The following is a 27,529-nucleotide window of genomic DNA, read 5'->3' as shown; positions in this document are numbered from 1 at the left end:
GCTCTTTCCCTGGGCCTATCCATTAGTGTTTCCAACACAATTGCTTTAAAGGTCTCTCCAGGCCGAGATTCAAGGCTGCAATGAGCAGGGTGTGGCTGGTCAGCAAGATGGCCCCTCCCCTGTAAGATCTGGATGGCGCCAGTCTGTCTGGCTTCCACGGTAACTGACATCGCCTGAGCTTCGGTAGTGTTCTGAGGTAGCGCCTTGCTCCCCGACGTTTGTGCCTTAAGAGAGGTGTCTAGCACCTGATTTAGCGCTCAAATCACCTACAGGGGTGATAGAGGCAAATTTTGCATTCGGAGGCGATAATTAGTGCCGGGTGCTACACTTTGCGCCCGGCCAATATTAGCGCCCCAAAATGGATGATGCCCAATTTTTCCCCCTTAGGGTCTTGTCGTGTCCGGCATAAGCCAAAGACCACCTATAGGATGTGTAAACCACCGGTTCAAAATTCATGCCTGTCTGAGTGACTCCTGTTTATTAAACATTATTTCTATGAAGATTTAAAGCATGGGACATGAAAATGTCAAAAGCTAAACTAATTCATTGTAGATTTTAAGGGCAGGAATCATCCATGGGAACTTATTGTCAATGCAGAGTAATTCCACCATCTATATCTCACCCATGTAGTCTTAAAACATTTCCTCCCCGTTGGGAGCGCATTGACAGTTGATATTTCAGACTGGGTACAGGCCTCCAACACACTGAGCTGACATCAGTCACAAGCTCAGTCACCAAGTACCTGCATTGAAACAGTGGGGAGCAACATCCTTTACATTTCCGGAACTGTTAATTGTCTATTCAGTGTCAGCAGGGGTACCTACCTGCGGTGGCATTATAAGTTAGCTCTAACATTGGCATGCAGGACCCAGAACCTGCTGTAGATAGAAAATGTTTTATCACATTGTCAGATGGAACTGTTTTTTTTTTGAAGAATATTTTAAGTGCATATTTCCTTTACAGAGGTGACCCATTTTCTTGTTTTTCTCCCTTCCAGGTGTGCATCGTACAAAAGCGAGACACAGAGAAAATGTATGCTATGAAGTACATGAATAAACAACAATGCATCGAGAGAGACGAGGTCCGAAATGTGTTCAGGGAACTGGAGATCCTGCAGGAAATTGAACATGTTTTCTTAGTAAACCTCTGGTGACTATCTAATGTTTCATTAAATATGCATCGTGATATTGTGATCGTGGTTTAAATGTTAATGCCTTTATTTCTGAATAAGAAGACAGCCCTAAGTTGTGAGATGTTATTTTTATACCATGCCTGGTGATCTGCGAAGAAAGAATTTGCAAGTTAGCCAATGTTCAGACTTTCGGGTCAGTCAACCCAACAGGCGCCAGCCCGTCGAGCTTAAGCCCTGATGCAAACTGTTAACATACCATTAGAATAAGTAATGAAGGCGAACTTTGGCATAGCTCCAAGATTATTTTCCAGTTTTAGAGTTAGCACTTTTTATTGAAGAAAATATTGTTCCCTACTTAATAAAGCCAAAACCAGCCTAATTAGACCAGCAAAGTTTGTGTGGGTTTGATCTGGTGTCATATCCAACCCTACTACCAGCTGAGGGTTGATTTGCAATTAGGTTTTCTGTTTCAGTGATATCAAATAAAATACCTTCTCCAAATCTTTCAGTGTCCCAGTCATCATTGCCACTCTAAAACAAAAAGTTATAGTTCACTTCAATGATTTTGGTAAAGGCTTGTAAGGTTGACTCAGGTTGAAAGTATAAGCCTTATGGTACTCTGTAGCAAGGTGTAGTAATTTCAACATAATAAGTAGCCAGGATTGTCTTCTGAGATTTAGAAAACAAAGGATGGAATAGTTTGTGATATGATAACAAAAGTAATTTCTGCTCTGGGCGAATACCTTTTCTAACTGTTTTCTTGTAGGCTGTATAGATCAGAAAAACCATCAGCTATGAAGAATTATTGATGTATTTGTGATGGTTTATATTTCCACCAGCACTATTCTTTCTGAATTACTGTAAGCTTCCCTCTATAACAATGTGGCTTCATCACTTCCCACACAAGCACTGTTTCCCTTCAAGCATTTCCATCTACACCTTGGTGCTTGTCCAATGCTCAGTTACCTTTTCTGACATCCTGTCTCCTGGCCTGTCTCTGCCTACTGAACTTTATCAGAAATGAGGGGGAAAAAATCTAGAGAACTGAGTAAAAGTGAAGTATAATTTGTAAAATAAAAGCCCTTCACAGCTAAATAAACCAATTAAACTACCAAAGTCACGAGTCCATTGAGACTGTGGATGTAAGCTTTGCTATCACTTGGTGGTTCTATCCTTAATAAACTTCCACTCCTCATAATTTATTCTATATTTATAACATTTGCTAGAAAAAACTTGTCTATTAATTCATATAAATAGAGACACACATGAATCAGCAGAAAGTGGGAGTTTAATGGGAGCTCTATAACAAGTGAAAAGTATTCAACTTTGATCATTCTTAGTATGTAGGTGGAAAGATAACATTAATTAACACTGACAACAACTTGCATTTATATAACGCCTTTAACGTAGTAAAATATCCCATGGTGCACAGGAGCATAATCGGACAAAAATATACATTGAGCCAAAGAAGGAGCTATGAGGATATGTCATTAAAAGCTTGGTCAAAAAGGTAGGTTTCGAGGAGCATCTTAAAGGAGGAAAGAAAAGGGAAAAGGTTTAAGGAGGGAATTTCAGACTTAGGGTCTAGACGGCAGAAGGCACGGCCGCCAATGCTGGGGCAAAGAAACTGGAGTTGCACTAGAGGCCAGAGTTGGAAGAGTTCTGGAGGGTTGTAGGGCCAGAGGAGGTTACAGAGATGGGGAGGCGCGAAGCCATGGAGGGATTTGAACACGAGGATTAGAATTTTAAAATTGAGGCATTGGTGGACCGGGAACCAATGTAGGTCAGCAAGCACAGGGGTGATGGATGAATGGGACTTAGTGTGGGTTAGGATACGAGCAGCAGAGTTTTGAATGAGCTCAAGTTCGTGGAGGGTGGAAGGTGGGAGGCTGGCCAGGTGAGCATTGGAATAGTCGAGTCTGGAGGTAACAGAAGCATGAATGAGGGTTTCAGCAACAGAGAAGCTGAGGCGGGGGTGGAGACGGGCAATGTTAGAGGTGGAAGTAGGTGATCTTTGCGATGGAGAGGATATAGGGGGAGAAATTCACTATCACCCCGTTTGGGGCGCTAATTTTTAAAAGTTTGAAAAGTTAGCGCCAGGCACTAATGATTTCAAACTTTTGAAAAATTCGCCGTTTGCGCTCCAAGAAGGAAGTGGAGCACTGAATCAGCAATCGGCAGCAGTCATGGCGAAGACTTCAGCAGTGCTGCACACTGGGCCGTGCAGCGCTGCCACGTTCAAAGGCTCCTTCCCTCCCTTAAAGGGAAGGGCCATCGCCGCAGGCTCTGCAATTTAAAAAGTACCTACCTGGAGCACCAAGGCAGCCATGATCCCGCACGATCGGCCCGGCACTCAAGCAGAGTGCCGGGCTGATCAATCGCGGGCAGGAACATGTGAGAAATACGTGAACAAGAAAGGTAAGTTTTTTTTTTTTACTTACCTCGGCCACCTCGCCTTTAATCATCGCCCCCCGAAGTGGCCGGCCGACCGATACACGCCTCCTGCAGCTGTCGGTGTTTTCACCTGGCGCTGCTGCAGGGGACGGAAGTCAATTTCGGGTCCGGGGCGCTACCGGGGCAATGCACACGGCGATGACGTCACGATATCCGGGCGAAGGAGATCAGGGCGCAACGCTGTAGCGCTGCCGCAAAACTCCTGCCGAATATGGCGGGAGTCGATGTCAGCGCCGCTCCAGGTCGCAAAACCATTTGCGCCCTATTAGCGCCCCCCGGGGGTGCTAACTGGAGGTGCAAAGGCACCCAATTTTGCCCCCATAGGGTCGGAAGCTCAGCTCGGGGTCAGATTGGACACCAATGTTGATAGCAGTCTGGTTCAACCTCAGAGAGTGGCCAGCATGTGAGATGGAATCTGTGGCGAGGGAACAAAGTGTTGATGGTGGGGTACTGAATACGATGGTTTCAGTTTTCCCAATGTTTAACTGGAGGAAATTGCGGCTCATCCAGTACTGGATGTTGAACAAGCAGTCTGACAACAGCGGCAGTGGCGAGGTCGAGAGAGGTGGTGGTGAGGTAGAGCTGGGTGTCATCAGCATACATGTGGAACCTGATGTCATGTCTTCAGATGATGTCACCGAGAGGCAGCATGGCTGTTAATTACTAAAGGGTGTCTGTGTGTATTGAGTAAATATTGTTTGCTCTCTTCACTTTCCTTTTAAACTATGCCAAACATCCAGTGAGCTATAAGTGCAGCAGCTTACAATCTAGCTGTGGTTCAGTGATAGCATTGTGTTCATAAGTAATGTGTGAACATGCCCGGAGTACTCCATGCAATCAGAAGTATGGTCAGAGAAAATTAACCAATTAGCCTCTTTTTTTGTGTGGGACTTAATGATGATCGTAAAGGAAGGATTACATCACCCAAAAGACTGTTTAAGAATCTTTTGTAAAACTGAGCTATTGGTTGTGTACTGCGCAAGATTGAGCTTTTCTTGATACAAGCTGTGAAAGCAACACTAAGATGGGAGAAAAAAAAGAAAATATTTCAGTTGCTTATGTTGTTTGCTCTTTTCCATTGTGTCCCTGCTCTCCTGAAGGTACTGAGTCTTGCTGGGATACAGTTTAGCATTTACAACCAGCAGCTCTTCACTAAACTGACTGGCCTAGAAATTCAGTGGGCTTTGCGCCCAGTTACCGCCCAAAGAGGGCTTCTGCGCCAGTCTGCAAACTTCAGGCGAACTTCATTGACGTGCTAATTGCGGCGGTAGCCGTTAGCGCTGCGCCGCCACCGATGACGTCATCGGTGTGCGCAGCGCCCTGGTACCGCCCCGACACCGGCCCGACCCCCATCTTCAGTGGCGGCCGCCTCTTCCGTGGCGGCCGCTAATAACATTCAGAGACCGGGTCCGTACAGCAGTCTTAGTGGGGCGCTTTAAGGTGGAGGTGCGGCCGGCCGCTTTTTCGGCGGCCGCCTGCCCGCACCTCCTTCCCCGGCCTCCTCCACCACCCCCCCCCCCCCCGCGGCATTGCCGGCCGGTTTCCGGGAGCCCGGCACTTCTCTGTTGTGCCGGGCTCTTTTGCCGGCACTCGCGATCGGGGCTCCGGCTGCTGCAGGCACCTCCCCCTTAAGAGAGGGAGGAAGGCCTGCAGTACCGCAGCCTGCCGCTCTGCTGCGGGTGGCGCTGCGGCCACTAGCGCGCCGATATTCAGTTTCAGCGCCCCAAGCGGGGGCGGCCACACCCTTGAACAGCGGCCGTCCTCGACTTTGGGCGCTGAAACTGAATATTGGCTGGGCGCGAGTGGCTCCGCGCCCAGCGGTAAATTCTGGCCGCCAGCGAGCTGGCGGGGCTATAGCTAATTTCTAGGCCATTATTTCTAAATAGTGCCAGCCGGCAGGGTGACATCAGAGCCAAGTCCAATCCTATTTATATCCAAAAACCTAGGACCTTCTAACCCATAAGGTGTAGTGCTGCACCATATGGTGCCTTTATCCACCAGGTCATTGAGGGAGCTGTTTAATCAACATCAACTGCAACATAAGTTACTGCAAAACCGAAAACAGAATTATAACAAATGATCTTTCTGAATTTTTCAGTTTGAATAATCACAACACAGTTTAAAATTGCAAAAGATCACTAGAAAGGTAAGTAAATATTTGTTTTACATAATCCAGAAATAATTTTACAAAGAGATACACTTCAAGACATTTGAAAGTGGCAGATATGCTTGAATTAAATCTAAAAATTGTAGCTGAAGTAAATTTGCATCTTTATAGACACTTGGCTAGATCAATTTGAGTAATTCAGTTGATTTTGAGAGTTAAATTCTTACAATTATCAGTGCAGTTACTGTGGGTCATTTTCAGACAATCAAAACAAAGTCATAGCAGTCTAGATTAATGCAACAGTAAAACACAAAATGGAAGAAATTATCCAGACATTAAATGACAAACCCATAAGAACAAGTAGGAGGTGACACTATAAAATTCTGTAATTGGGTGGTGACTGTAATAATTTGTGACATTGCAATGGAAATATTGTCAATAGAAATGGGAAACAGATGCATTTAGAAATGAATCAATCTGGTTATTCACATTTTAATACAGAAAAGTACATATAATGCTGGGGGAGTCAGAATATCCATTCTGATCACAAAGAAAACATCTAAGCTGAAGGGCCTAAGCAACAGAAGCAAATGTTTAAAAACAGCTATAAATGATTGAAAATTAACTATTCCTTTCACAGAATATAATAGCTCATCCATATGATTAATTCCAGCACACTATTCACTCGTTCCATCATGTGGAAGCCTTTATCCAAGTATGTAACTTCTTGGCAAATTAATTGTAGAATTTGTCATAATTGAACTTTATCTTGATATAGTGTCTTGAAAAAGAAAGAATAATGGTTTTAATATTGCACAGAAAAATCATATAATTCAGTATTAGAAGCTATCCTGTTTTCAATGGACAGTTTAGTTTTAAGGTAGGCTGGCCAGTAATGACAGAGAGAAAACGTTTTCATTTTTCAGAAGCTGGGGAGAGTGGGGATAGGAGTTTAAAAAATTTGCTCTGTGCATGTGCAGAGCATAAATGTTTCAATTGTACTGCTTCCAATCAAGATATTAACATATTTTGGGGACCTCAGGATACACAAGCAGTAGCAGTACCAGGAATGACTGAGAGACAGGGTTAATACTGTTTGAAAACTCTCTCAGAAAATGTGTGAACGGCCTGTAGTTCAGGAGTTGTGAGTAAGTCAGCGCTGGCCGTAGAGTTTGTTTTGGGAATTTAACCAGTGGATAGCTGAGCCATACAGAACAGGAAGGTTGAGATTTGGGGCTGGATTTTCCCATTTCCCACCCACACGGTGCAGGGACCCGGGAGACGGCGGGAAACCTGGAAGTTCGGGTTTAACTCCACAGCATGCATGCAACGCAAAGGACGGGTTCCCTGCCCAGAAGTCAGCTGGATTGGCAGGCTAGCTTCCAGTCGTGCAGGGAACACGGACCAGGAGGGAGGAGGGAGGCGGGGGGGGCGAAGAGGGGGGGAAGGGGGAGAGAGGAGGAGGAGGGGGGGGAGAGAGGTGGAGGAGGGGGAGGGGAGGAGGAGGGGGAGGGGAGGAGGAGGGGGGAGGGGAGGAGGAGGGGGAGGGGAGGGGGGTGGGAGGAGGAGGAGGGGGAGGGGGGAGGGGCGGGGGGAGGAGGGGAGGGGGAGGGGAGAGGGAGGGAGGGGAGGGGGCAGGGGAGGAGGAGGGGGGAGGGGAGGGGGGGTGGGAGGAGGGTTCCAAGCCGTGGGGGAGTGTCCATTCCCCCAGTGTGGGGGGGGGATCCCTGACCCCGGGAACAGGCAGGCTGCTGGCGGCGGAGCTTAGGAGGCTCGGATGAAGCGCTCCTGCTCCTCCCGGCCCACAAGGATTGCTTCCCGAGGCTGAGACCACCTCGTTGTAGCCACCGGGAATCCCGAGCCCCGGTATCCCTGGCCGCCTGCAGTAAAACCTGCAAAGCAGGTTAAAGTAGAGGCTTCAAGCCTCATTATAATATTTAAATTACCAATCCGCTTCCTGGCAGCACCCCCCCTCCCCCTGGTCCCTTCTGAGTGAAAGGTGACAGTGGGCGGGTTGGGGTCGCTTTTTCCACTTCCCCCCCTCTCAACCCCATGCCTCCAACCCACCCTTTCTTACTTCTGAAAATTCCGGCCTTGATCGCAGGTCTATACTGAGTCAGCTGAACTCAGCCAGACAGTAATAGAGGTGTTACCATTGGCTTCAGCATCTCATGATTATCCAGTGTCCTCCTGCGAGAAACATGACCAACTATAATTCCCCTGCGGCGAATAACCTGCTGACACTCACTGTCAGGGTTCACGTATGAGAATAATAGCTTGTTGTGCAAGATACAGGAGGACGACCTTCACCTGTGGAACTGTAGCCCAGTCAACAGTGGCAGGAGAGGAGGGAAAAAATTGGTAGAGTAAAAAAGTAAAGTAGGATCCAATATCAGTTACAGATCCTTTTTATGTAGAAGCTCTTTCACAATGCAGTTGTATTCTATTCTAATTAAAATGGATGGTGCAATTCGTTTTAGAAAAATTAGTCTTATAGGAAACTCAAAATAAAAAAGTGAGTTTGATATTACTGCAGCTTCGGGTTTTGGGGTTCCAAAACATACAGGGGGGAAAATTCAGTTGGTTTGTGCCTCCCGTTAGCGTTTTAAGAGGGCGCTAATGGGGCACAAAGCAACTAGCGCCCGGGCGCGGAGATGTTTGCGCCGCTCACGGAATTAACTAGACATCTTGCGGCGGCGCTAAACACTACCGCCACAATCTCCTGCGCTGGCAGATCGTGATGTCAGTCGAGTGTGCAAAGCCCCGGTAGCGCCTCCTGTCCTACCGCCTGCCGCTAGCAATAACAGGTTGAGGGGAGCGTTTTGCAGTCAGGAAGAGACTGGGGGAGCGCTATTTAAAGGCGACCGCTTCCTGCCTTTTTTTGTTGGTGACATTTTTGCACCACGCATTCTGAGAGAGAGAGAGACTTCTGGATAGATTCAACGCTGTGTGAAGGAGTTTTGGGTACTGAGCAGCACTTTGCAGGTTCACTTTGATTTGCCCTTCCTTGTATCGATTTAGAAGAGACTGTGGGGGCTGCACTCTGAGCTCTTTTCCTGGGTCTCTCCATTGTTCTTTCCAGCAGATTTGATGTACAGGTCTCTCCAGGCCGAGATTCAAGGCTGCAATGAGCAGGATGTGGATGGAGAGCAAGATCGACCCTCCCCTTTAAGAACTGGCCGGCGCCATTGTGTCTGTGTTCCATTGCTGACTGACATCACATGAGCTTCGCCAGCGCTCTGAGGTAGTGCCTCGCGCCTCGGCCTTTGCGCCTTAAGACAGGTGTGTAGCGCCTGATTTAGCATTCCAATCACCTCCAGGGGCGAGAAAAGCCAAGTTTGCAGTCGGAGGCGCTAATTAGCGCCAGGCGCTAACCTTTGCGCCCGGCCGATAATTGCGCCCCAAATGGGGCGATACTAAATTTCTCCCCGGTGGCATATTGGTTAGCACTGTTGCCTCACAGCGCCAGGGACCCGGGTTCGAATCCGGCCTCGGGTGACTGTCTGTGTGGAGTTTGCACATTCTCCCCGTGTTTGCGTGGGTTTTCTCCGGGTGCTCCGGTTTCCTCCCACAGTCCAAAGATGTGCGGGTTAGGTTGATTGGCTATGATAAATTGACCCTTAGTGTTAGGGGGATTAAATACGTGGGGTTACGGGGATAGGGTGGGATATGTGTCGGTGCAGGGGTTACGGGGATCAGGTGGGAGGGTGCTGAATTTGGATGATCAGCCATGATCGCATTGAATGGCGGAGCAGGCTCGAAGGGCCGAATGGCCTACTCCTGCTCCTATCTTCTATGTTTCTATGTCTATGTTTCCCCCACAATGTTTATGGCTCTGTCCTTTGAATAGGATTATTAGAATCAGAACATGGATAATTCCTGGTCAAAATGAGAAAGAAAATAAACTATAAATTGCAAGATGTCCTCCAGTGGCTCATTAAATTTGTACAGCAAGTAGCTGAGCCACACAAAGCAGGAAGTCTGCAAGTTCAGTCCCTATTCTGTGCTGAATTCGCGGTGTGACAATCGGGGTGCTTTAAATGGCCTCCGATCTCTTGAATTAGACAGGGAAAGATTGGCCAGGATTCTTAGTCGTGATCGGTGCCAGGCGTGCTTGGAAGAGAACGTGAGGACGTCCAGGGAGGACAGGATCAGGCTCAGCTTTGATGCCTGCTACAGTCAAATAGCCTGCCAACACTCACTGTCAAGGCTCACATTTGAATATTGACCACTTAGGAAAGGTGCTGGAAGAATGTGGGCAAATTGTTGACCAAGAGGGGAAAGAAGGGGATGAAATTGGCAAGAAAATGATAAATAAGTTGAACGATTTGCTGGAAACTACTCATGACTGTGACAGGTAGGGAAGCCCTGCCTCTGTCTAGAGTCTGCTCCCTGGCAAGCATTTGGCTTCTTAAGTGCAAATTCCCAGTTGAGTCCTTCTGCTGATCTGCTGAATGCTAGTGAAATGTCATGCTAGTTCTGTTGTAGAGCACACCTTTGTTTGGAAGCCATGGGGGGGAAAATTCGGTTGATTTGCACCCGGGCGCGGCGGCGCTAACACCTCCCATGAAATTCAGCGGGAGGTTAGCGGCGACGGTAACCGTTGGCGCCCCGCGGCAATGACATCATCGTCGTGCACAACACCCCGCTCGTGCCCCGGCCACAATCTTCAGTAGCGCCCCCTGACTTACCGCCGGACGCTATGTCCGACAGGGTCAGGGGGGCCTACCTGCGGCCGGGGCGGCGCGAATTAAAGGGGAGGTGCCGAGCGGCCACTTTTGTTGCTGGCCGTCTGCCAGCACCTGCTGCCGTCCTCAGCCTCCTGTGAAGCCCCCCCCTCGCGGAGTGCTGGCTGCGCTCCATGAGCCCGGCACTCCTCTTGAGTGCTGGGCTCTTTTGCCGGCACTCCGATCCCTGGTGGCCCCGCTGGGCCCCGGGTCATGCTGCGCAAGGCCCCTCCCCTTTAATAAGGGGCGGAAGGCCTGCGGTACCACAGCGCGACGTGCCACAGCGCCGCGATATTCACTCATAGTGCCCCAAGAAGGAGACGGGACGCTTCCACCCTGCCTCCCTCTTGGGGCGCTACCAGTGAATTTCGGGGGTGGGGGCGCTAACTTTTTCGAGGCACTAAAAGTAGTGCCCCGGCGAAGTTAGCGCCCCCAAAGGAGGCGTGACCCAATTTTGCCCCCCAATGTACCACCAGCTACTCTAATTATAAACGTACAGATCCTCAGACGTTTATAGCACCCAAGGAGGCCATGTGGCCAATGATGACTGTGCCAGTTGTTTGCTGGAGCAATCCAAAACTAATCCCACCAAAGCTAACTCCAGTTGACCTTTATACCAAAAAATTCAGCTAATTCATCCCAATACCGCTGTGGGTAAATTCACCATGTAGAGAGAATTCCTTTGTTTGCTACTTATGCTCACAATTATAACTTTGCTACAAAAGGTGATCAGAGGAAAACTTTCCCTCGTGGTGCACTGTGCCCAACAGACAGAGATGGAGCCGGTTTGTTCCCCATTCTATGCTGAGCCTGCTCATTTCAGTGGTAGGTGGAAGCAGGTAAGGGAGGGCCAAAATCAGACAGTGTTCGCAGGATCAGCATGCACTGAATGCTGCTGGAAATGCACACGTGGATTTTGGGTCAGGACAGGATTGGACTCGGCCATCGTGCCCCGACAGCCAAATAGCCTGTAATGTTCATTGGCTAGACATAAACACATGGGTAAATTTTCAACTTTAATGCGCCCAATACAGAGCTTCTCTTACTGAGATTTAATGCCCTCAGAAGCCCTTGTCTGCAACATTGGTTTTACTGCTCTGGAGACAGTTCAGAGGTATACTATTGATTGTGGATCACTTTTAAAGGACAGTAGTGGCTGGAATTCAACAAGAAGCATTAGTCCAGACTTGTGATATAACGGAAATACTAAATATTAGAGACAACACAAAAAAAAGAGATCATAAGAAGGATGCCCAGACAGGCATAAACTAGTAATAAGGGAGCAAAATACATTAATGGGCTGAATTTTCCGATCAGAGGCTTCCTGCGGGCAGATGCCTCCGATCGGAAAAAATCTACGAACTTACCTGCTGGCTCCGTAGGTCCCGAGGCTTGCAATCCTGGGCCTCTCCACTACGAAATGCACAGAAGCCCAGGTATCCCAGGGGCACAGGCAGTTCGCAAGTGTCCCTGGGATCACGTGGGCCATGGGGAACCAATCAAAGAAGGGAATCCCCCTTCACACTTTTGACAGGTCTGTGCGCACAGATCTGTCAAAAGTATGAATGGGGACCACTTAAAAAACACAGTTAAACATTAAGTACATTTTTTTTAATCTAGTATTTAAAATTACATTAAATTAAATACTTTAAACAAAAATGTAATTTTGTGAAAAAGATAACGTTTTTTACGGGGCTAAAAATAAACTTACCTTTTTTAAAAGTATTTTTAAATTATAAATGAGTTTTTTTAAACTCTTATGCTGGTAAAAGCAGGCCTTATGTCTATTTTTACCAGGCGTAAGATTTTTAAGGGTTTTCAGCGGGCGGAGGTTGTGCAGAAAGCGGAACTCTCTGCCTGCAGAGGCCCTTCTCCAGGGCAGGCGGAGGATCTGTCAAGAGGCGTTTTAGCGCGTGCGCTTTGCATGCCTGAAACTGGCACTTGCGAGGCCCCTACGAGTGCGTACACACCTCGTACACACCCATGGGGGTCGGAAAATCTGGCCCATTGAAGAAGCTGGAGAGCAACGGAAATCAAAAGTTGACAGACCATCAGAGAACGTTCTGCATTGATTACATTTTTCAATGTAAATCTATCTATATCTTCTTAAAAATGTTACATCTGTGCGCGCTTAAATCTGTGCCAGCAGCATTTCCACCACAGATTCCCCCTCCCAGGAAGGTGTCATTACAGCTACATCAATGGAAGTGCAATACTCTTCAGGATGCCAATAGACTTTGATATTTTCACAAGGAATGCAATTTGCTAGAGTTTCCATTGCAGGCCCTGAATCATGAAATACGGATAATTGAAAATCAGTTAGAACTAAGAAAGAAGAATATTGTTTTTCAAAATAAGCAGAAGAATAAAAGAGACGATAATCTGGAGCCAAACTCTCATGGAGGTGTGACAACTTTATAAAGGAATCATGACTAACCTAGAAGCACTCACTTTTTTATTAATTGAAAAACAGAGATAAGAAAACCCCCAAATGGAGAAAATATGAAATAAATACCAAAAATGTTGGAAGCATACAGCAAAGGGTGGCTCATGATTCGGATAGGCCTCATCATCAGAATTGAATTCATATTACTTGTTCAGTTGCTGTTTATTTTTAACATTTTCTCTTTCTGGAACTGTTCAGTTTATAACGCAACACATGAAAATTCAAATGGAAGAAAAATGAGCCAAGTAATTTTGATTCAAATACCAGGAAAAATGTGTTGGATGTATAGTGAAAAGTGAGCTAAAGTATTCCGTACATTAGGTACTTGCATTTAGTTAACAGATGACCCAAAAAACATTAATTAATAACATGAATTCTTGGATAAACCATAGTGATAAAAGCGTTCTGCTCTGTTTCTGTCAAGAGAATGATTAAGCAGCTAATGGAAAATGTATTACAGCAGGTCACATCTGATGATTTTAATTAATTCCAATAAATCATTGCTACTGTTTCTATGTCATGACTTTCAAGATTCTGAGAATTGTAAATATAACTAGCAGTATCACATGCACCCAGAGTTAGCCATCACATGACTGGCCATGCAACCACATGACTGGCTCTCACTCACAATGACTAATCATCTTGGAGGCCATTCAACTATATGGGGGGCGAAATTGGGTGACTTTGCACCTCCCGTTAGCACCCCCGGAGGGTACTAACGGGGCGCAAATGGCTTCGCGACCGGGCGCGGCGCTGACATCGACTTGACTCCCGCCATATTCGGTGGGAGCTTTGCTACGGCGTTGTGCCCTGATCTCCTTTGCCTGGAGATGGTGACGTCATCACCCCAGTAGCACCCCGGACCCGAAATTGACTTCCGCCCCCTGCAGCAGCGCTGGTCGAAAACACTGACAGCTGCAGGAGGTGTGTTCCTGCCCGCGATCGACCAGCCCGGCACTCTGCAAAAAGTCTAATGGAATGTTAGCCTTTATATCTAGAGGGCTAGAATATAAAGAGGAGGAAGTTCTGCTACAGCTATGTAAAGCCCTGATTAGACCACATCTGGAGTACTGTGCACAGTTCTGGGCACCGCACCTTAGGAAGGATATATTGGCCTGTGAAGCAGTGCAATGCAGATTCACCAGAATGTTACCAGGGCTCCAAGGGTTAGATTATGAGGAGAGATTACATAAAATCGGCTTGTATTCCCTGAAATATAGAAGGTTGAGGGGTGATGTGATTGAGGTTTTTAAGATTTTGAAAGGAATTGATAGGGTAGACAGTGAGAAACGTTTTCCGCTGGTGGGGGAGTCCAGCACAAGGGGACATAATCTTAAAATTCGAACTAGGCCATTCAGCAGAGAAGTTAGGAAACACTTCTTCACGCAAAGGGTGGTAGAAGTGTGGCACTCTCTCAAAATGCAATAGATGCTAGGTCAATTAATAATTTAAAATCTGAGATAGATTTTTGCTAGTCAAGTGTATAAAAGGATTAGGAGCCAAGGCAGGTGGATGGAGTTGAGATACACATCAGCCATGGTCTCATTGAATGGCAGAACAGGATCGAGGAGCTGAATGGCCTACTGCTGTTCCTGTGTTCCTATGTAATCATTAACAAAATATTTCGTGAGCAGAAAAAGTTTTCAAATAATTGCACGTGTATTTGATACTGATGTTAAGACTTGTCTATGTATAGGAATAAGCCTCAAGTCGGTCAAGGTGATGTGGGTTCACAGTTGTAAATGTGTACAATGTAACTACATAGCATCGCAACAGTGAATGTGCATAATTCAACTGGTGTAAATGTTCAGGGTGGAGGAGGGCTGGCAATCTCACCAAGGGTGTGCATATGTGTGTTCAATCTCATTGTGGTCCCACTCTAATTGGGTTTGTTCATTTGAATACTATCACTGTATTAACTTTACAATTGTTCTCTTTACTATAGTGCTAATTGGAGCATGACGTTATGGTTGACTCAGTTTTGCAATGGCCTTTTCTCCCAAGCATGTTCCACATTTTAAATGTTGCTTTTTAAAAGCAGGTCAAACAGATTTACATTCTACAGTTTTTTGTAGTCTCCTATGTTAGTAACTGATTTACCTTATATTTAACTGCTAATTTTCACACGAAAACCAATATATTTAGTATTAATCCCAGTGCTTAAGTCTTTTAGTTTCTCGGGGACACTATTAAAACTTTTGTTTGTAGTTGTATGTGTAGCTGCATAATTAATGATCTGTCCTTGATGATTATTGAAATCAAAACACGTTGGAGGTGATTTTGGCTTCCTTACTGCCCTGTTGGCACTCAAACAGATCAATTTCCTATGATAGCAAAATACTGTGGATGCTGGAAATCCGAAATAACAACAGAAAATGCTGGAAAAACTCAGTAGGCCAGGCAACATCCGTGGAGAGAGAAATAGAGTCAACGTTTCAGGTCGCAACCCTTCGTCAAGACTGAAAAAGCACAGGAAATGAAACAGATTAAAAGGCCAGTTTGGGGGCTGGGAAATGGGGATGAGAGAACAAAAGAGAAGTGAGGAGACATGAAGAGGTATTCAAAACGAGACGAGATGGTGATAGTATCAATTTCCGAACCTTACTACCTGAATAATGCCACTTCCTGCTCCCACCTTCAAAGCATGGGTGGTAGAAGTTGTTAGGTGGCCATTTCAAACAGTATTTAAAAGGATCATCAACTGCCACACAAGAGGTTATTAAACAAAATTAGGGCTCATGGGATTGGGGGTAATATACTAGCATGGATTGAGGATTGGTTAACGGACAGAAAACAGAGAGTAGGAATAAACGGGTCATTTTCGGGTTGGCAGGCTGTAACTAGTGGGGTACCGCAAGGATCAGTGCTTCGGCCTCAGCTATTCACAATCTACATCAATAATTTGGATGAGGGGGACCAGATGTAATATATCCAAGTTTGCTGATGATACAAAGCTGGGTGGGAATGTAAGTTGGGAGGAGGATGCAAAGAGGCTTCAAGGGGATATAGACAGGCTAAGTGAGTGGGCAAGAACATGGCAAATGGAATAAAATGTGAAGTTATCCACTTTGGTAGGAAAAATAGAAAAGCAGAGTATTTTTTAAATGGTGAGAGATAAGGAAATGTTGGTGTTCAGAGGGACCTGGGTGACCTTGTATGCGAATCACTGAAAGTTAACATGCAGGTACAGCAAGCAATTAGGAGAGCAAATGGTATGTTGGCCTTTATCACAAGAGGATTTGAATACAAGAGTAAAGATGTCTCACTGCAATTATATAGGGCCCTGGTGTGACCACACCTGGAGTATTGTGTAAAGTTTTGGTCTCTTTACCTAAGGAAGGATATATTTGCCATAGAGGGAGTGCAATGAAGGTTCACCAGACTGATTCCTGGGGTGGGGGGATTGTCCTATGAGGAGAGATTGAGTAGACTAGACCTATATTCTCTAGAGTTTAGAACAATGAAAGGTGGTCTCATTGAAACATACACAGTTCTTACAGGGCTTGACAGGGTAGATGGAGGGAGGATGTTTCCCCTGGCTGGTGAGTCTAGAACCAGGGGTCACAGACTCAGAATAAGGAGTCGGCCACTTAAGACTGAGATGAGGAGAAATTTCTTCACTCAGAGGGTGGTGAATCTTTAGAATTCTCTGCCCCAGAGGGCTGTGGAGGCTCAGTCGTTGAGTGTATTCAAGACAGAGATCGATAGATTTTTGGATATTAAGGGAATCGAGGGATATGGGGATAGTGCAGGAAAGTGGAGATGAGGTAGAAGATCAGCCATGATCTTATTGAATGGCAGAGCAGGCTCTAGGGGCCAAATGGCCTACTGCTGCTCCTATTTCTTATGTTCTTATGTGCTTAGTTAAAGCTGTTTGGAGCTTTTGGATTTATTTTTCTTGCATTAGCTTATGGGTATGTTGTCCTTAAAGTTAGTGAATGCTGTTTTATTCAGTATTGTAGGCTCTGGACTGTGAATGGGTTTTTAGAATTGCACCTATTTCTTCATGGAGGTACTTCTAGGAATCCCACTGTGGGAGAAGGAGGTGGAAGAGGAGGAGAAAGGAGTAAAGAGAGCTACAGCTGGAGGGAGAGCAAATAGAAGGATGCGTGTTCGGAGAATCCCTTACCCTCCAAACAGAGCTTATAGGCCCAGAAAAACGTGCTTGCAGTTTTCTGTGGAACAATGTATAAGGAAACTTCATTTTCCCATGGAGGCAGCAGCAGATTTGTGACACATCCTGCAAGAAGACCTTCAGCCAACTGTTAAAGGGAGCACAGCACCGCCTGTTGGAATCAAGGTCACTGCATCCCTTAACTCTTTCGTCTCAGGCACCATCGAGGCTGCCAATGGGGATAGCATCAACATCAACCAATCTGCAGTTCATGCTTGTATTGAACAAGTGACTGATGACTTTTTCGCTAGAGGAAACAGAATCATCACTTTTCCCCTGGTCATCAGGAAGCAGAGCAGGATAGGACGATGGGGCTTGCACAGATTGCAGGCTTCCCCCAAGCCCAGGATATCATTGACTGTACCGCAGCGCCCTGCGGTCTCCTTCACATAATGTTGCCACCTTCATTTAGCGTAAGAGTGCTCAACACTGACTGAGGTGCCTTTATCCAGTAAACCATCAGGGTATCAGGACAGGCTTGGGACCTTATTCTGGATGATTGCATTGCCATCATGGCTGAAGGGTGGCAACACCTTGCCCCTTATTGAAATTTCCTCACCTGGAGATACTTTCCACCGCTTCCTACGCCCAAACCATCATGGTGGCAGTGTGTCCCTTATCACCATATCACTTCCCCTGCTGCTCTGGTACTTCCTTCTTCTTTAAGCACCTCACCTTTTCCCACCCCTCTCGCCTCTCCTTCAAAATCCTTACCATCTACCACCAAGTTACTCACCAAGACATCCTTCCTCAGCCTCTGCACTGAACAACTCCTCACCCTCAATGATTTCAATCTCCATCTCAACTCCTCTTGCTGTAACTAGCGTAACAAACTATTGTGCCCTTTACTGTTTGAAAAATATTAGTTTGTTGATAGCTATTTACATTAATTACTTCAGTTATAGAAAATATTGATATAAATTGGAAAAGGTAAAATTGGAAACATTACAGTGCAGAGTTTGCAAGATCATGAAATAAATACAAATAAGGGAAGCTATTTGGTTCATCTTAGCTCATCCATACTGAACCCACAAATCACATTTCCCTCCATCCCATTAGTCCACTACAGCTCCCGAATGAAGATTTTTCATCTTCTCTACCCTGCCCAGCAGTCCAAGATTTATTTTCTGGGCCTGGTGCTGAGACGGTGAGATGGGAGCACCGCAAACTTTGCACTTGCATGTTTCTGAAACGGCTGACTCCCATCATCTTCTAGGGTTGGCCTCGTTAGTTATTCATGGCAGACTGCCAGACAGGATTGGGTCTGTTCCTGGGAGCTTGCTTAATGCAGTGGCAATAAATTGTGTGCAGCTTCAGATCTTGAAGAACACCAATTGTATTTAAAGGCAAAGCATTGTTTTTGGGCAGGCAGAAAATCTCTGGCACGCCCTAATGGATCAGTGGCATCACTGCACCCCTCCATTAAGTGATGCAGCTTCGAGCTGCTGCTGGAGGGTTGTCCCCTGTTTGACAACCATCACAGGAGAGCCATTGAGACTGCATGGGAGGAGGTGGTGTAAAGGGTGGATTCAGTCTCCAACATCCAGAGGACCTGGGCGGAGATGAGGAAGAAGTTTGGCAGAAAATCTGACAAGATAGGGGTAGACAGCATTTCCCCTTACTAAGTCAATGGGCAAAGTATGTGTGCTGCAGAGTTTTTCAACCTGTTACACCATGACTTCAAAGAATTCAGACATCATTAGAACACTTCCATAGTTTCATATAGATCTGACTGCAGTAGCGAGCACTTTCTGAGTGCCATTTAAAACTGGAATTATTGTTATGTTTGCATCTGTGAAGTTGAGCTCACAAAATATGTTTCCAACAAAAGCCAGAGGTTAAATAATTATCTTACATGCTGGTGTGCAGAGTGGGCAGTAGTGTTACTGTGTATTTCAAATTTCCAATGCATTAACAAGTGGCTCACAACAGGAGGAATCAAACCTGCACAGTAGAAGGGTCTAGGAACAATCTCCCCGTTTGGGGGCGGTAACTTTTGAAAGCTGGGAAACTTAGCGCCAGGCGCTAATGATTCCCAGCGTTTTCTAAATTCTGAGTTTGCGCTCCAGGAAGGAAGTGGAATGCTGTATCAAGCGCTCCACTTCCTTCCTGGAGCGCTAACGGAAGTAGAAAAAAAGCATGTTAGAAATGTTCCTACTTACATCGGCAACCTCCCCTTTAACTTCCGCCCCCTGAAGCATTGCCGGGTGAAAACACCAACAGCTGCAGGAGGCGTTGTTCGGGAGGCCGGGCGCTTCACTTCTCCTGGGCCGCAATCTTGATAAACTAAATAGATTATTTTAAAGAAGTGACAGGTTGTATAGATAAAGGAAATGCAGTAGATATAGGCTGTATGGATTTTATCTTGTGCATTTTTAGCTTTTCTGTTTTCTGCCATTTTATTGTCCTTCATTTCTTACTGGAGTACCTTCCACAGCAATGGCACTTTGTACTCCTACCATGCACATTACATTGTAATACTGTATCAGTAAAGAAGGCCTTGGAACAAATTGTTTCATTCCTACACTTGTGGCTGCTGTGTCTCAGTATGATCAATCAAATAACTATGGAAATAATGGGGCATATTTTGCGGTCAGTGGCGCACCTACAGAGTACGCCGCCGGCATCTGAATAGAATACGAACTTACTTGATGGGGACCCTCCTTCGCAAACTTGCACTTTGGCACTGCGTACTCTGGGGCAGCATAATGGCCCACAGATCCCAGGTGCGCAGCGTGTGCAGAAGCGTACCTGGGATCATGTGGGCCTGGTGCTCCAGTCAGTGGAAGCGCCGAGTTTCCTCTTGACGTATTTGTGGGAACCAGCATCAGGCTTTTACAGTTAATTGTTCAATGGGATATGATAACTGGTACACAGGGGAATAAGGTTACAGTGTTAAGTTGGACATGATAACTAATACAAGGGGGAATAAGGCGACAGAGGAGAAAGGAGGGTGCAGACTGGAACCTGACCTGCTGAAACCACTCAATGACAACAGCACCGTACGGTGATTTTTAAAAGCTTTAATGTCAGGAAATAAGATATAAATATATAGTTAAGTTTAACATTTCGTTCTTCATTTGGGATTTAGTATCAGTTGAATTCAGATTGGCCCACACAAAAAAAAACTGGCAGCACCAAGCTTCAACATCAGGATTTCAATAAAATGTGTAGACAGAACAAACTAACAATGTCACTTTTATGTGAGCTAAATAAGCTAAATACATGCTGAATGATGCTTTGGATCTTTTGAGGTATCCCCTTACGCTGATGCAAACAGGCCCTGTGCCTGTTTGCATCAGCCGTAAAATTTTCATACAGAATTACTGGGCAGTTGGTGGGTAATTAGCCCAACTCTGCGCCAGCAATTGGGATTTCTAAGGCGAAGTGGATGATCTGTCAAGTCGGAACTGTCACACTCGGCGACATCAATCTGCCTCCCGACATCGCCCGACCCCCGGGACCAACGTGGTGTCCTTCCCCAGCCGGAAGTCGGCGCAGACTGCGCAGGGAACGCAAGCAGAAGTGGGGTAAGAGGGCCGGTATCCAAAACAGGCTGAAGAGGGCCCCACACAAACCCTCCCTCCCAAGTATTTTCCTGGCCAATGTCAGGTCACTAGAAAACAAAATGGATGAGATCAAACTTGATCTCTCCTCACAGAAAAGGACAAAGGAATGCTGCGCCATGATCTTCACAGAGACCTGGCTGAACAACGGCATCCCTGACACCACCATCCAACCAGAAGGATGCACAGTCTTCCGCGCCGACAGAACTGCAGACTCCGGTAAGAGCAAGGGAGGCGGTTTGTGCATTTACACTAACAATGCCTGGTGCACTAACACGGACATAATCGATAGATCCTGCTTGGTGATTTGGAATTCCTCATGGTAAGGTGCAGACCCTTCTACCTGCCTCGGGAATTCACGGCTGTTATCATCACTGCGGTCTACATCCCACCACACGCTAATGCCAAACTAGCACTGAAGGACCTCTACAGGGCCATCAGCGAACAACAAACTGCGCACCCAGATGGAGCTTTTATCGTCGCGGGGGACTTCAATCACATAAACCTAAAAACTGTACTACCGAAATTCCACCAGAATGTTTCCTGCCCCACAAGAGGGGAGAACACACTGGATCAAGTCTACACGAGCATTGTAGCCGCTTATAAGGCCATTCCCTGCCCCCACCTTGGGAAGTCTGACCACCTCTCCCTGCTTCTAGCCCCGGCATACAAACCGCTCATCAAAAGAGGGAGAACATCAGTGAGAGCAGTGAAAGTATGGCCAGAGGGGGCAGTATCGGAGCTTCAGGATTGCTTCGAACGCACTGATTGGGGCATGTTTGCCCATAATGACATCGAGGAATACGCATCCACAGTGCTATTCTACATTAACAGCTGCGTCGAGGTTGTCACGACCCATAAAAATATCAGGACATACCCCAACCAGAAACCCTGGATGAACGGAGAGGTCCGCTCACTGTTGAAAGCACGCGACGCAGCATTTAAATCTGGCGACGCGGCGGCTTACAGTGCAGCTAGGACCAACCTAAAAAAGGGTATTAGGACTGCCAAAAGGAAACAGACACTGCGGATAGAGGATCATTTCCACAACAACTCGGACCCCCAGCGCATGTGGCAAGGCATCCAGTCCATCACTGACTACAAGGGCAAAAACACCAGCCCCCCGGTTAGCGATGCCTCCCTTCCGGAGGAGCTTAACAACTTCTACGCTTGCTTCGACAGGGACAACAGGGAGCCGGCTACCAAAGCCTTGCCACCCCCAGAAGATCAGGTGCTCACTCTGTCGACCTCCGACGTGAGGGGTGTTCTTTGTGGATTGAACACACGAAAGGCTGCTGGACCGGATAGCATCCCTGGACGGGTACTCAAGGAATGTGCTGATCAGCTGGCTGATGTCTTCACCGCCATCTTCAATCTGTCATTGGCCCAGGCAGTAGTCCCTACATGCTTCAAGACCGCTACCATTATTCCTGTGCCAAAACAAACGGCTGTGACGTGCCTGAACGACTATCGACCTGTCGCACTCACACCCATCATAATGAAGTGTTTCAAGAGACTGGTCCTGGCTCACATCAAAGCCAGTGTTCCCGCCTCTCTTGACCAACACCAGTTTGCCTATCGTGCAAACAGATCAACGGAGGATGCAATCACAACTGCTCTACACTCGGCACTGAATTACTTAGATGGTAAGGAGACCTACATCAGAATGCTGTTCATAGACTACAGCTCAACATTCAACACTATCGTCCCAACAAGCTGGCCACCAAACTCCAAACTCTTGGCCTGAACACTTCCCTCTGCAACTGGACCCTGGACTTCCTAACAAACAGACCCCAGTCTGTCAAATTAGGTAACCACACCTCCCCCCCCCTGACCCTGAACACGGGGGCCCCACAAGGATGTATGCTGAGCCCCCCCCTCTACTCCCTCTTCACCCACGACTGTGTGGCTGTTCATGGTTCCAACACCATCATCAAGTTTGCGGATGATACCACGGTAGTAGGCCAGATCACCAACAACGATGAGTCAGCCTACAGGGAGGAGGTCCAGCATCTCGTGAAGTGGTGCGCCGATAACAACCTGGCCCTTAACATCAAGAAAACCAAAGAAATCATTGTGGACTTCAGGAAGTCTAAAGGCGGAAGTCACACCCCCATCCACATCAATGGGGCTGTGGTGGAAAGGGTGGACAGCTTTAAGTTCCTCGGAGTCCACATCACGGAAGACCTCTCCTGGTCCCTCAATACCTCCTCTCTGGTGAAGAAGGCCCAGCAGCGCCTATATTTCCTAAGGAGGCTGAAGGGATGTAACCTGTCACCCCTGATCCTCTCTAACTTTTACAGCTGCACAATAGAGAGCATCCTGACAAACTGTATCACAGTATGGTATGGCAGCTGTAGCCACTATGACCGGAAAGCCCTGCAGCGGGTAGTCAAAACTGCCCAACGCATTACCGACACCCGGCTACCGACCATAGAGCACATATACCAGAAACGCTGTTTACGGAGGTCACGGTCCATCATCAAAGACCCTACCCACCCCAGCCACAGTCTGTTCGCCCTCCTGCCATCTGGGAGACGCTACAGATGCATTCGCACCCGTACGACCAGATTTAGGAACAGCTTCTTTCCCAGGGCTGTCATCCTACTGAACTCCACAAATAAACTCTAAAGCCTGCACATCTGCCAATGCACTTTATTATGGTTATGTTTATGTTAATGTATTACAAGCCAAATGTATGTTGAATGTTTAAATGTCTTAATCTAAATGTACACTCTCGGGAGCCGCAAGCCTACATTTCGTTGTACTGCACTTGTGCACTAACAATGACAATAAAAGTTGATTTGATTTGAAACCACAAGCCTCCCATTTTCCATTTGTGCACAACTTGAAAATTATAATCATGCATATTTTAATATATCGACAACAACTTGAAATTACAAAGCCCCTTTTACATAGAAGAATGTCCCAAAATGCTTCACAGAGGTGTAACAAATAACTGGACGCAAGAGGAGATGTTAGGAGGGGTCACCAAAAGGTTGGTCATAGAGCCTTAAGGGAGGAGAGGGAGGTGGAAAGGCTGAGGGGAGGGAATTCCAGAGCCTCCACCTAAGCAAATGCAAAGATAAAGAAGATCAGGTGGAGTGGAGCAACTGGAATAGTCGGGGGGGGGGGGACATTTACATTATGTGCTGAGTTTACAATTTCCCCCTCCTGACATGAAGAAGTGCCCTGATTCTGCACCCGGGTGACAGCTGCTTAAGCTATGCCTTAAATCTGCAAGCTGCTCTTTTCAGTCCTTCTATTCCTTCCCTCTGAAAATTACCGAATATCTCAAATCACTGCAGGAGACCAATTGTCGGTCTATGTTTAAAAAGTTACATTTTATTCCAGATTTCAAAAAAGTGGGAGGGAAAGCCCAATTATCCAGACTGCTCCCAGAGCCATTTCTTTCACGTGCAAGAATCAAAGACACAAATGCGTCATTTAAATTTGATTATGTATGCACAACACAATGTGCTGCATGCAGGGAAAATAGCAGATTTGCATATTTGTATACAGTTGTTAACAACATCACACAGACGTGGGCCAACTCCAGAAATTGTTACTACACACTCGTAACATCTAATCCCTGCTGAAGGTAGGGATAAGCATGCATCGATTTCAGTTAATGACATAGTCCCAGAAATCAGTATTAGCTTGGTAAAATTGTGCTGACCCTGTTATTAATTGAAATTGTGGCTTTCAGTTCTGAAAGGTTAACGTCCAGCACGATCCGTTCCATTATAGGTCACCTATTTTCTGTAGCCAGTGTTTACATGGCTACAGTGAACCGCCCCCCCCCCCCCACGTCTTCTGCCCCAACTAGCTGTTCAAGCAATTATCGGGCACTATTTAAGGGCTGAAAGGTCATTACAGTGGCTAAGCAGCGAGCAATACCCGTTGATACTAGCCTTTGAAATACAGCACACAATCTATATTTTTGAAACAGCCAGCTAGATGACAATGCCACAGTGCAGACTACAAACCTGGGAGGCAATCACTGATAACATGAGTGCTTTTGGCCAGGACTTCACAGAGCTGGATTGAAGTCTGGAAAAGGTTGACTTGAAAAAGTACCAATTTAAGTACTTATCACTGATTAAAGAGTCAAGCTGCGACATATATGTCATCTATGGATTGTGCAAGCAGTTGCAGGGTCAAGGGTGATTTACTGCGGGATGAGCACAGTCTCTAGCCAAAGAAACTGTTATGGAAACTTAATGAGGACAGGGTTAAATGTCATCACAAATGTCCAGCAATAGGTACTTAGGTAAATTAAAACGGTATAGTTTCCCCTGTCAACTAGTGGCATGCAGCTCCTATACCCAGACATGATAATTATATGGTCCTTGCGAGGATGTCAAGGTACATGTATAACTGTAGAAAAAATACATAGCAGATGGGCCTGGACAAGATTTAGGTACGATTGAGGATGACGAGCAATAATAAGTGCACAGGAGCAGAAATGCTGGCCCAGATACAAGGTTGCAGTGTAGCATGGTACATACATACTAATTGCTGGCTCTTCAGCTGTGGAAGAATGATCTTCAGTAAGAAAGTGTGCCAAGGCACTGAAAGGTGGGATTCTGCAACGGTGTCCACAAACTCCTTATAAGGAGGCGATTCTGGGCTGTTAGACCTTAGAAGGAGTGGGCGAGCAGAAACCTGAGAGAAAGAGCACAGCCTCTAGTTTGGGACATGTGATGTCTATACTGTACTGTCCATTGCAAATGGGAACTTATGGCCACACACGTATACTAAGCCCCACTGGTGATGATTGCCAGCGCTGAACAAGCAGCAGTTTAGTCAACCGATTGCTTGGTTGTTATTTCCTTGAAAAAAAGAATTACAGCAAATCAAAACAGGACAACAAATAGAAACAACAATCAGATGTTGTAACGCTGATAATAGTCTTTTCTTAGCCTTAACGTCAAGAGTCATTTCCACGCAGTGTGGGAGAATATATCCCTTTTCCCTGGTGGTGTTGAGGGAGACTTGAATAGGATCTGAATTGGATCTTCAGTTTCTGAAGCTCTTATTCAAACTCAATTAAATACCAAATATTTCAACCCTTCAGTTACTGCAATGTAATTTTTTTGGTGTTCAATTTTATTTTACAGTAGCCAACATAAATTTTCTCTATGATAGCAAACATGAATGCTTAATAGTTGTAAGAGTCATTGAAAGAGGATTCAGTTACATTTAGGGACAATGCCAATGCACTAGATTCACAGTCAGGCTTTGCTTTGCCACATGGAAGGGGAAATTCTGTTTACCATAATAGCATAGAAAGGTTTGGGAAAATATTTAACTAAGTATGTGAAGAGAGTAAACTGCAATAACAAGAGTATGGAGCACTTTAGTGTGGTTATCAAGTATGATTGGAACATTTTGGCAGGCTATTGTAATGTTATGTTGATGTTGAATTGAATATCCCCAGTGTATCCTACCTCCAAGTGTTTGCAGATGGTCCACATTATTATTCTGTGTTTAGTGGTTCATTGGTTTTATTTTGTGTAGTTTGCAGGGGAACCTGATATGGTTTTGTGTAGTTCTGGAAGATTATGCTATGCATGGGTAAACAGTGTAATGATGCATGAATAATATGCATCTGTATAAATAATGTTGAGAAGAATAAAAGCATTTGCAACATTTTTTTGCTGTTTCCAATAAAAAAATGGTGAAAAGCAATCATTAAAAAGTAAATTAATATTGTTAAGGCAACAGCCGGTTAACTGCAAATAGAATGGTGTACGGAATTCAAGTTTGATGAAGTACAAGACAGTCTATTTTTAAAAAAAATGATAAATGTTAAATGTACAGATGTGAATCTTGTGGAGTATTGGCACTGGCATATCAAAAGCCTAAATTATTTTTCCACTTTGAAAACAACATTTGATAATATGCAGTAAAATTAAATTTAAGAAAACATATACTTGTAGACCATTAACCATCCAATTATATAACATCCAATTGCATTTTGAATAACCCCAATTTTTCAAATATAGACTGAAAGCTAACATAAAAGGAATCCAAAAGTCTTCTATAGGCTAAATAATAAACGGGTAGTAAGGAGCGGGGTGGGGCGATTAGGGACCAAAATGGAGACCTACACATGGAGGCAGAGGGCATGGCTGAGGTACTAAATGAGTACCTTGCATCTGTCTTTACCAAGGAAGAAGATGCTGCCAAAGTCATAGTGAAAGAGGAGGTAGTTGAGATACTGGATGGGATAAAAGTTGATAAAGAGGAGGTACTAGAAAGGCTGGCTGTATTTAAAGTAGATAATTCGCCAGGACTTATCCTAGGATGCTGAGGGAGATAAGGGTGGAAATTGCAGAGGTACTGACCATAATCTTCCAATCATCCTTAGATACGGGGGTGGTACCAGAGGACTGGAGAATTGCAAATATTACAACCTTGTTCAAAAAAGGGTGTAAAGATAAACCCAGCAACTACAGATCAGTCAGTTTAACCACGATGGTGGGGAAGCTTTTAGAAACGATAATCAGGAACAAAGTTAAGTCACATGAACAAGTGTGGATTAATTAAGGAAAGCCAGCACAGATTTGTTAAAGGCAAAACTTGTTTAAAAAACTTGATTGAGATTTTTGATGAGGTAACAGAGAGGGTTGATGAGGGTAATGCGGTTGATGTGGTGTACATGGACTTCCAAAAGGCATTTGATAAAGTGCCACATAATAGGCTTGCCAGCAAAGTTGAAGCCCATGGAATAAAAGGGGCAGTGGCAGCATGGATACGAAATTGGCTAAGTGACAGGAAACAGAGAGTAGTGGTAAATGGTTGTTTTTGGACTGGAGGATTGTAAACAGTGGTGTTCCCCAGGGGTGGGTTCTAGGACCACTGCTTTTCTTGATATATATTGATGACTTGGATTTGGGTGTACAGGGCACTATTTC

General features: G+C 45.6%; 1 protein-coding gene across 4 annotated transcripts in view; it reads left to right on the top strand.

Annotated features, from left to right (window-relative positions):
* Window positions 1-27,529, top strand: part of stk32c (serine/threonine kinase 32C) — a 462,283-nt gene that overhangs the window by 355,051 nt on the left and 79,703 nt on the right. For all 4 annotated transcript variants that reach the window (XM_085994722.1, XM_085994723.1, XM_085994725.1 and 1 more), the window contains one exon: window positions 998-1,149. In XM_085994722.1, coding sequence (XP_085850848.1) covers window positions 998-1,149 — 152 coding nt within the window. The remainder of the gene's footprint in view (window positions 1-997; window positions 1,150-27,529) is intronic.

The sequence above is a fragment of the Somniosus microcephalus genome, chromosome 8, assembly GCF_052327205.1.
Source record: "Somniosus microcephalus isolate GS21.2 chromosome 8, FLI_Smic_1.0, whole genome shotgun sequence".
Lineage (NCBI taxonomy): Eukaryota > Metazoa > Chordata > Chondrichthyes > Squaliformes > Somniosidae > Somniosus > Somniosus microcephalus.
The sequence above is the reverse complement of the archived record's forward strand: the minus strand, read 5'-3'. Positions and strand labels throughout refer to the sequence as shown.